This window comes from Alligator sinensis, unplaced genomic scaffold, assembly GCF_000455745.1.
Source record: "Alligator sinensis unplaced genomic scaffold, ASM45574v1 scaffold630_1, whole genome shotgun sequence".
NCBI lineage: Eukaryota > Metazoa > Chordata > Crocodylia > Alligatoridae > Alligator > Alligator sinensis.
In genome coordinates this window covers 467681-478614 of record NW_005842522.1, presented here as the reverse complement: position 1 = coordinate 478614, position 10934 = coordinate 467681, and the positions used below count along the sequence as shown (strand labels likewise).

The window sequence follows — 10934 nt, the reverse complement described above, 5'->3', positions numbered from 1 at the left end:
CAGGGGTGTGTGGTGGGAATAGATGTGTGAGTGGGGCCTGGACTGGGGCTGGGGCTGCAGCAGGGCAGGAGGGGCAGGGGGGAGTGCCTGCCCCACCATTGGGGAAGGGGCAGAGGGGCCCTTTGAAAGCAGTGGGGAACTCTGTGGCCAGGCTGGCAACACAGGGGCCAGTGCCCATGCTCGCAAGGGTGTGGTGGCCAGGACACTCTGCCTGGGAAGGAGGGGGAAGGGGAAGGGAAGCATGGCCAGGCCGCCTGGCACGGTGTGGGAGCCCCAGCCCAGGGTGAGGGATGCCACAGGCCTCCCCTCCTCTTCCCTCCAGCCCACACCGGGGCTGGACTTGTTCCACTGCCGCCCTCATGAATTGGATTCACCGCACTGTGACTTGGTTGAGACAGGGGCAGCTGGGGTCCCCTCCAGCAGGGCTGGAATGAACAGGTGGGCTGCAGATCAGGAGTGAGGGGTGCTGTCAGGGGTGGGGGAGTTGTGGCTTGGGAGGGAGGGCACAAGAGGGGTGGGGGGGTTGTGGGTTGGGACTGCAGGGCACTGGCATGACTGTGGGGGCTGCAGGGTCAGGAGTGAAGTGCAGTGGCAGGACCGTCTGGGACTGAGGGTCACTAGCATAGCCTGGAGGAGCTAGGCACTGTGGGTTGGGAGTGAGGGGCAGCAGTAGGGACAGGGGACTGTAGGTTGGGAATTAAGTGTCCCTCTGACAGGTGTCCCTTTTTTTAGAACTGGAAATGTGGTAACCCTACTTATCCCAGTATTCAAAGCGGGGGGTTGGAAGATCAATTAACTATTGTTTGTCCAGTATTTGGATAATGAAAGTACTAAATACTGCTACTATTACTACTGCTGCTGCTACTACTACTACTACTACTTCTGTGGACTTTCATCTGAGCATCCATATAATCAATTACTGGTATTATATCAATATAATACCAGCCAATTACTGGTATTATATTTATGTCCTTTATAAACGAATAATGAGCAACACAAAGAGGACGGTTGTGAGTATGCAAACAGGTTCTTCACCACTCAGATTCATGGTAGGAAATCCTTCTGAAAATTTTCATTAACAACTTTGATTCCTTGTCTGACACTAGATGGGGGAAGGATTTTCTTATGTCTGTGGGAAGGCTTAACAGGTTTTCCCTGGAGAATGAATAAACTTGGTCATTTTTACTGTTATTTCTTGCAAATGTAAATCTAACTTGTCGTATCATAAATGTGTTTCTCTCACACTTTAAAATGCTTGTTAAAGTAACAAATGCTTGTCAGATATCTTCAGTATGGTAATTTCAGCAGTCTTGCAAATGAACAATGGAATGTTTTACAAAGCTGCTTTGTTCAGTGACTCAGTTAGAGGACATAATCATGATAGTGTCTCCTGGACTGAATGTAGATTTTTTTGCATCGTGATGTTATGATTTCTTTTTACTAGGTTCATGTCCTAGGAGTGGGTCTGGCAGTACATGAGAAGTTTGTACACCCAGAGATGCGTCCCCTGCATAAAAAATTAATTGACCAGTTCCAGATGATGCGATCTAGTCTGTATCATGTAAGCTGAAACCCATCCTTTCTAAAAAGTTTGAGAAATCTAGAGCCATGATCAGAACTTGTTCAGTTGCAATAAAGTGCACACAAGAACTGAGCAAACCCAACATAGATTAAACATATAGGACAAACTCATACAACAACTGCTTTGGTTTCTTAGGCAAAGTTTGTGAACTGAGTATTTAATTCGTACTGTGCTATTTTTAGTTTTTAAGGGTCCCTTTCACGTAATGTGCATCAATGCTGAACTGACAAAAGACCTGAAAAGCTAAATTCCAAGGCACTGTGTTATCATGCAGTACTGTGCAGCAGAGGAAGAAAGATGACTAAAGAGTACTAGATACCCATCCCACACAACACAGTTCCTGTAATTTCAGAGCAGAATGGCTCAGGGCCCACCAAATATATATGCTGCTGTGCAATTCCTTTGTTCTGGAGTCATGTGTATGCAGTTATATTGCATGTTCTTCAGCACATGTGTCAGCCAGATGAGTGGCTGGACAGACATACCTACTGGGAGAGGCAATGTATAGGCCAGCATGCTTGTTGGATGTGCCTCCTCATCTTCTTTAGAATGCTAAGAAGTCCTGTCTTGATGTCTGTGTCCCCACTCTTATCAGAGCAGAAGATCAGTCTCATAGTCAGAATAACTATGCCTACCTTAAGCTTTTTATCCTGAAATGTCCCACTATCAGTTCAGCTCCAGCAGTTCCACAACAGAAAGAGAACAAAGGTAGACAAGTGGCTGATGTTTTTAGCACCACATCAAATAAATCTTCTCAGAGCAAATATCCAGCAGCCACCCCTTCATACATGAGCATCACATTTTATATGTGCCTTTATACCATTACAAAGAAAGAACAAACAGGACCTTCCATTTAAAATGTGCTTTAGGAAAATTCTCTGTGTGGTTCCCAGTGTTGAAATAGTGAGGTCTATTTAGTGCATTGTTTAAGCAAGTGTTCAGGATTTGATTTGCCTTTAATTTTGTTGGGGGATTTAAAAACAGCTTGCCTTTTGGAACTGCCACTGAAGTCATTACTTTGTTAGTGTGTTTGCCACTCAGCTGTCCACAGCGAGGGGAGAGATGTCCTTTTCATGTAATTACAACTTGTTAAAATTGGCTAATGCTGGGAAGCCATGGGTATTTAAGGTGATAGACTAAAACTTAGCTTTGGTAGCACATAGTAAATAGGTTTATGAAACTAATGTGTTGTAGAGTTTCATGATCAGCACTTCTTTTTGGATCACTGTCAATTAATTCAAAAGCTTAATCAGACGTTAATTATATAAAAAAGCAAACTAAGCTAAGTCTTAGTGACTAATGTCTCCAGATCTGGCTGCAACTATAGAACCAAACAGAAAGCATTAGGAAGCTTAACATTTTTTAAGAGCAATGCAACTTTCTTTTCTTTTTTTTTTCAGGAAATCTGATCAGTTATTACTCAAGTGTTGTTCTCCTTTTGGCCAGTTTATCTGCTTATATCCCTCTGAATCCTCTACAGTCAGAGGCACATCACTGAAAAGTCACCACTTTTTGGGGTGGGGAGGGGAGAGAACTACAGCATCCATAGAACAATCATTAGCTTTATTCCAACTGTTGACTATCCAGTTAATGTTTACTTCATATCAGTGTGATGCCAGGACATATTTTTACACTTCTTAGATTAAATACTGTATTTTCTGCATGCCACATGCTCCCCAAATAAAACAAGTACTTTGTTTTGGGGAAGGCAGAATGAAGAAAAATGGATTTTTCCAACTCACTCACCCTCCCTTTTCTACTCAGACAAAAGCTAATTTTAACCCTTTCACAGCTGAATTGTTAGCAGCTCTTGAATATTCATCCAAAAGCCAAATTTGTAGCTGTTGCGGAAGACTCAACTCTATCGCCATATCTAGGATTTTGAAAAGAGTTAAAAGCAGTCTGCAGGGCTGTGAAATAGGAGGTGAGAGACCAGGAGTAGTTAATAGCAAAATTTGAACAGAGGATAGGATTTCTGTGAGTGACATCTTTTATTGGACCAACTGCATACGTAAGATAAACTTAGACTAGGTTTTAGATGCAGTGCATTCTTCTTCAGATCAAAGGATAGCTTAATTAGTGGAACATCAAGACTATTAGAGGATCATTCACACCTGCAAAGTGAAGATCAATTAACAGGAGGTAGATAATAATGAGCCATGAAGCCAGTTGACTCCCCCAGCAATGCCTGAACAGAAATGCCACTGCTGCCACTGGCCAATTGGTTTTAAACTTGGTGTGGAGCAAGAATCAAAGCACTACTCCTCCCACCTTCAGATCTGCCTCTGCTGAACTCTGCCTCTCCCTCCATACAGCTACTGAAGGAAAGCAAAAGAAAAAAGGCAGCAGCCATCTTACAGCATGTCCATGCTTCTATTCTGGGCAAAAAATTACCTTCCTCACTTAAGAAATGCAACCCAATATTGGAAAGCTAATATTGGGGGGGAGGTGTGTGTAGCATGTGAGTAAATATGGTATATAGGTACTTCAACAGACATCTTAGAGTAGTCATTGACTCCACTTTCACTAAGAGCCATATCTACCTGTTCCTTTGTGCTCTTTTATGCTATAATACTCTAGGTCAACCACTTGAGATGCTTGTGTCCAGTAGGTTTGAGGAAATGGCAGAACACTCATCCATTTAGAGAGTACTCAAAAGAGCTCTTGACTTGCTTGCAGACATTTTCAAAAATAAAGACAAGAGTACCTTTGAAAGAATTAAGAGTGTCTTAAATGATGCACATCAGTGCACAGTAATGTTTTACATTATATGCCACAAAGCAATTCTACATTTTCTGAAAGTTAGCTTCCAACTTGAAGTTTTTGTCTTCTATTCTTACAAGTTAATACTGTGTAAGGATAACCTCTAAAATACTGAAATACTTGTGGCTCAGGGCTGCCTTTCTCTTTAATATGGAGATACCCATGTAAACTGCAGTAGACCTGTGCAAAGCGGCTAGTATTCACTTCAGATTCGGGGGACAGTGATTCAGCTCGGTGATTTGAATCACTGTCCCAACCCACCCCGGCTCCTGGCTCTTTGGAAAAAAAAATCCCCGAATCTCCTCCAAATTGAATCACCACCCGAAGCTTCACACAGCTCTAGACTGCACCTCCTGGCATCTTTGTACAGGTGGTATGGCTAAAATGCATGCTGGAATATGTATTCTTGTCAGTTTGTATCACCAAAAAGTAAAAGCACCTCCAGTGTGGTCCATTCTATGCCTAAACTTCCAGCAAGTTTCCAAGGTGGTGCTTGGAAGCTGTCATTAGGAATAAGCTAATGAGGGTCAGAGTGATGATGCTGAAGTCTCTTAAGATAATTACAGAAACATTACAGCTATGTGGAGATCACAACCACAGAATATACCAAAAATCTTCTGACAACAAAAGGGAAAACTCATTCTACTGTTCCCATGATCCATCCTAAATTTAGCTAAAATTTCTGAAGGCATTAAATGATTTTGTGTTTCCTATGTAGGAGTTGCCTGGTTTGGATAAACTGAGTCCAGCCTGTTCTGGTACCAGTACCCCACGCAGCAATGTTCTGGTGTCACATGGCCCTATGAGCCCAGAGAGCATGAAGCTGGTACATCGACACAGGTACCCTTTTTTTCTGCTGTAATGTCTGGGATGTCTACACGGTTTAAGAAAGTTTTAACTGTCCTACTCTGCATTGACCTGGATTCTGAAAACTCCAGAGAACTGAAGCAGAGACAGACATAGATCCAAAAGAGCCTAATCTCATTGATGACCAGTAGTATTTTAGAGGCAACAAGGTTGACTTTGCAGGAAAGTATCCCTCATGTTTGTCTGTAATAACTGATACCAGATTTTTTTCCTTCTTTGGAAAAAAATCCACAAAGCTGCTTCACTGCAGTATTTATACATATGGATAGTATACATCCATAACTGCCAGTTAGATTCTTCTCAGATCCCCAGATTTATGACTTAAGACTCCTTAATTTTTAATGCTTTGTTGTGCAAATAGAGAATGGGTAACCTATGTGGTTATGTAAGACACACTCTAGGCCCACCATAAAAACAAAGTCTTGTTGCCTATTTTTAGTAAATCATTAGGGGACAAAAATAGTGGTAGAATCAACATAAAGAACTGAAGTGCTATTTAACTGCACTAGATGGAGCACAAACACAAGAATGTTACAGAAGTTCTAAAAATCTCAACTGCTATTCTTTGTTCCTTTCAAGGAGTGAGTCCATATAGATGACTTGAAAGTTTTGTTCCGCATACTGTATCAGAGACTTGCTCTCTTGTGCATGAATTCAAGATGGTATTATTAAGTTGTGATAAAATTCTGCAGGTCTGCCACTCTTTCAAAGTGATGGCGCCATATAATTGATAAGTAGTTGCTCTTAAAAGTAATCAACTTGTAAAAGACTTTCCAGCCCTGAAGTAAATTAGAAAGGTTTTATTGTGTATATTATATTTGTGTGTGTCAGAGGGAGATAGAAATGTAACAAAATAATATTACAACAGACGGGAGCAAAGTGCAGCCTGCAAGCCATTTGGACCGTGTCATTCTACAACCAACTTTTGTGTGGAAAGTATCAACAGTGCAGGGATTGCTCCATCTTAATAGCTACTGCCTGGATCTCAAAGAAACATTCCGGACTTGTCACCACAGTTGTACCTCGGCATTAAAGATTAGGGTGGCTTCAGTCTGCTCTGTTTTAAACAAACCAGGTGCAGCAATCAAATGCCTAGTAAGATGCCAACTTGCCCCTAGATTGGTGACGTTTGAACATTTATATTGTGTCAGGCTAACTAAAATGTCATAGTATTGGTTTCTTGCTGTTGTTGCTAGGGCAATGTAGGCAGGTGTGAGGATTTGTGTAAACATATCTGGGAGTGATTTTCAAAGGGCTACTAACTTCTGAAGCTCCCACTGAAGTCGATGGGAACAGCAGGTAACCAGGAATCATTAGTTAAAGATAAACTTCAGAAAAGTAATGTTACCTAACCTTTGCACCTTTTTGTGTCTGTTTTTGTTTTAGTCCGTTGAATTTGCTGGGTTCAGTCCGACACTCGTCATCCTCTCTTTCTTCCCATACATCCAGTGAAACAGGAAACCTGGTTATTCTCACAGACAGTTCTGTGGGGGAGGCTGCTGAAGATATGTATCACATGCAGGTACAGCTGCAGAACAGCATTGCGGAGCTGTTGCTCAGACTGGAATTTAACATGGATTGTAGGCTGTATTTAGACCATGGCTCATTTAAATATATAGTAGGTACACGTAGATCTGTTCTGTCTTAGATTTACCCACAGCTATGGATTGCATAGACAGAGCAATATTCCTGTAGAGTCTGAGCTCGTGCATAGATTAGTATCTTCTAAACTTTGATAGAGGTGCCATGGAAAAAAAGATGACAAACTGACTCTGTACCAAGATGAATGTGATTAACATTTCTGTAGGTGTACCTTGAAGGTAGCTAGTATTGCTTAAGAACAGGAAAAGGTATAAATACATTTTAAAAAACTGTGTTTAGTAGTGAACAGGCAAAGTATTTTTGCCCAATTTAACATACTGTGTCCCTGTCTTATTCAGTAATTACTCTCTCAATCCATGCCAGCAGATAGATGCTAAAATAGGTCCCGCAGCCCAATAATTTTTATTAGTGTATTTAACTGTAACTGTTTCCTAGACAGAGGTCACATGGCCTACATGTCGGCTGACTTGAGACAGGTGAATATCTAATGCACCGGTCCACTCCGTTCTCTCTTTGCTGATTTCTTTGCCTTCTGCAGCTTGTTTACCCTAACTCCAGGTACCAAGGCTCAGTCACCAACGTCTCTGTTTTATCCTCGTCCCAGGCCAGCCCTTCCACGTCAAGCCTGAGCTCTACTCACTCTGCACCATCCCAGATGATTAACTCTGCTCCTCCCAGTGCACGAGGTAAGAATGAAGGGACTTTGAGCCAAAAGTTAGCGGGGACACAAAGTGGCACTGACTGTTTTCCTAGCAGCTAAATTATGCAAAATATTGAGATGCTTTTTTGTATTGATATATTTTGTAATTTCATGAATGCTCTTTTGGAGTTAAGGACTGTTTCTTCAACAGTGACTTCCTCTGACATTTTGTTTAGCCCCAAAATGCTGCCAGTCATCTTTTCAGCAAGCCTTGATGGAATATATTTCTGGTACATGCTAGCTCTTGCCCACTGAACAGTGTAATGGTCTATAATACATTTGCAAATAATTGAGCCAACCACTTGCATCACAGACATTGTATGAAAATCTAGGATGCCACATTACCCTGTTGTAAATAATCTTCTGAAGAGCATGAATAATTCTTTGTTACAGCACTTGAAAGAAGTGGAAGATCAGAACAATCATTCTTGTGTCTTTAAAGAAATTAAAGTATGGTATTGAAGTTGTGAGGATGGTTAACATGTACATATACAAATGAAGGTGGAAAGGGCTTGGGAAAAGGTATAACAGAATTAAAGAGGGACTTCACTCTAGGTGGAGAAAGGGGGAAAGAAGAAATTGGTTGACACCTACTGCCTTATATTCCATTTGGTATAGAAGTAGCTGAGCTTGGTCCAGTATATCTTCTTTTTCCCAAGTATCAGACATACAACAGTGCCACTCTGTGGCTGCTTTCAGAGCCCTGCATCTTAGCAACCTTCACTTGGGTTGCTCCTTTCCCTTTCCTTGGGAATTCATAGTTTCATAGTTTCATAGTTTCATAGTTGGTAGGGTCAGAAGGGACCTGAGCAGATCAATTCATGTGCAGGTCCACCTTCCTGTACAGAGCATCCACAAGCTTTTGCAGCAAACCTACAGGATGCAAACTGTAGAGGATATTGCTGAGATCTTGCCCCTCTACCCCACATAATACAACTACACTATCTCCTTATGGCCAGAAGACTTTGCAGGCAGGAGCAGAGTTAGGATTTGCTTCATATCAACTAGAATAAGAGCTTCCTGTTTGTCAATCCAGCCTGTTTTTTTATTTCCTCTTGCAATCATAATTAACAGTCAGTTGCCACGTCATGGACGCAGCTGCATGATTTAATCTAAGGGGGTCGGGTGGAACTGGAAAGTTCTGAATCTTTTGGGATGGCAGATTTGGGTTTGCAGCAGTTTAAGTGATTTTCTGCTTTAGAAATCCAGTTGTCACAGCTGCAGGCCTTGCCACTCTTTTTGAACTGTCTGACTTCCTAGCATTACCAACTCCTCCTTAACAACTCCTACCCCTCAGCTGTGGCTTCTGCTGTTGCCTGGAAACCAACGTGATGAACAATATAAAAAGATGTCTGGTTGATGCATAAGTCAATAGCACCTCCAAAGGAGAAAAAGGAGATAACTCTAATGACTGCTAATTAGGGAACAGCAAGAGAAATCATAATTTAAAAACTGTGCTGCTTGAAAAGATATTTCATTTACTTTATTACTCTTATTTAAATATTCTGATGCTTTTAAGACAAAGCAGTTCTTCTCTGCGGTTCTGTCCATTTTCAGGTAGGCAAAAAGTAGGATTTACTTCTGCAGTCAGACCTGCTTATTATGAAATTATGTTTGCATTAAGATAGAACAAAAGTCCCAGATCTTTTCCAAGCTTCACAGCGTGCAAATTATTAATTTGGTTATTGTGAAACCTCCATTTAAAATGCAGGTGTTCATCAACAAATAAGAAAATTTCACATTTATAGTTTTATTGTGTTAACATGACTTGGGGGCTTTTGGGTGGTTTTACTGGTTTGGTGATTTTTTTTTTGGTTTTTAATTGGGTGACTTTGATGCTTGTGAAAATGAGAAACCAATGGCTCTGGCTAGAGCAAGTTCACAGCTCTGTCAATGCACCTCTATCCTTTTTATATTTATTTATATTCTTTTTAATTTAGTGCTGGTGAAAGGTGCTGGATTGACACCACTGGAGGCTGAAGCCCTCTATTTATCCACAGAACAGATACAGCATGGGCGGCAGCAGTGCAAGCTTCCCCACACTGCCCCCACCAATGTGCCTCATCTCTGTCCTGGAGGGACCACCTCTAGAGGTGAGAGGATAGTTCAGTCTCCATGACCCATCCAGTCCTTGGCCTTTCTGCTGAGACTACTAACACAGTTACCAATTGTGGCGCTACACATAAACACTCATCAGTCAGGAATTATGCTAAGGTGTCCAACTCGCTTCACATGGACCTTCTAGCATGTATCAGACTTGGTAACTATTTTGCCACCTCTAGCCAGAGGTTGAACATTGGTTATTTCTAGTTCTTTTATTTATCAGGTGTTAATAGCTTTCACCTGCGGGTTTGCACCTTAACTTGGAGGTCAAAGATTATCCTTTTACCCAAATCTTTGCACCATCTTATCTGTTTAGCTGCACCTCCTCCTGCAGCACCCTGAACAGAAAGGATCTTTGTGACCTGGATTAACTTCTAGAGTTTGTTCAGCTTGTGTCATTCCAAATTTGTGGGATTTTGTGCTGTAAAAAGGTTGGGACATAACAGGAGCAGACACATGTTTCCACTAGAGCAGGGGTGGGCAATTATTTTGGGTGGAGGGCCGCTTACCCAGTTTTGGGAGACTGTCAAGGGCCGCATGGGTAACCCTGCCCCTTGACAGATGCCCCGCCCCAATGTCTTGGGACCAATGTCCCAGAGCCAGCACCAGTGGGGCCCAAAGCAGGGCACAGGCTGGCAGGGGTCTGTGGAGCTAGGCTGGGCTGCACCAGCAGGGAGAGTGGGGAGCTGGCCCGGCTCCAGAGAGCCCCTTCCGACTGGGACACCATGCTCCTGCCATCCTGCTCTGGGCCCCACTGGCACTGGCCCTGGGACACCAGTGTGGACCCCGTGTTCCTGCTGGCTCCTGCACCTGCTTACTCCCAGTGCCCCCCAACCCTGCAGTACAGGCAGGGGGCAGCATGCAGCCCCAACCCCCTGCTTGCCGGCAGGGAAGATGCTGGTGCTGAGCGCAGGGAAAAGTGGCCCCTTGCCCATCCCATGGCTGGCGCTCCCTGCTGCAGGTGCTCACAGCTCACACGGGGCTGTCTGGAGCAGGCACAGGCAGCCTCACGTGGGCTGCAAGCAGCTACAGCACAGGGCGCTGGCCATGGAGCAAGCAAGGGGCTGCTTTTCCCTGCACTCACCACCAGCTTGTAACCCAGCCCCTCTGCCAACCTGGGCTCCATGCCAGCTCTGGGCTTGTCCATCGGTGGCAGCAGCTGTGGCCCCCCCGCTTGCCGCACTGGACAGTGTTGGCTGCTGCTGCCTGCCCAGAGCTCGCGCACTGGGCAGCCCAGAGGTGACAGTGGCAAACACTGCCAGGCGCAGCAAGTGTGGGGGCTGCAGCTGCTGTTGCCTGGCTCAGCCCTGATGGGCG

The 10934-nt window shown here is 43.4% G+C and overlaps 1 protein-coding gene across 1 annotated transcript in view; it reads left to right on the top strand.

The window, feature by feature from the left end:
* The window catches only part of DOCK3 (dedicator of cytokinesis 3), a 590333-nt gene that overhangs the window by 549666 nt on the left and 29733 nt on the right, over positions 1 to 10934 (top strand). Inside the window, exons 46-50 of the mRNA XM_025213329.1 lie at positions 1445 to 1561; positions 5064 to 5185; positions 6599 to 6734; positions 7353 to 7500; positions 9455 to 9607. Of these exons, the coding sequence (XP_025069114.1) occupies positions 1445 to 1561; positions 5064 to 5185; positions 6599 to 6734; positions 7353 to 7500; positions 9455 to 9607 (676 nt within the window). The remainder of the gene's footprint in view (positions 1 to 1444; positions 1562 to 5063; positions 5186 to 6598; positions 6735 to 7352; positions 7501 to 9454; positions 9608 to 10934) is intronic.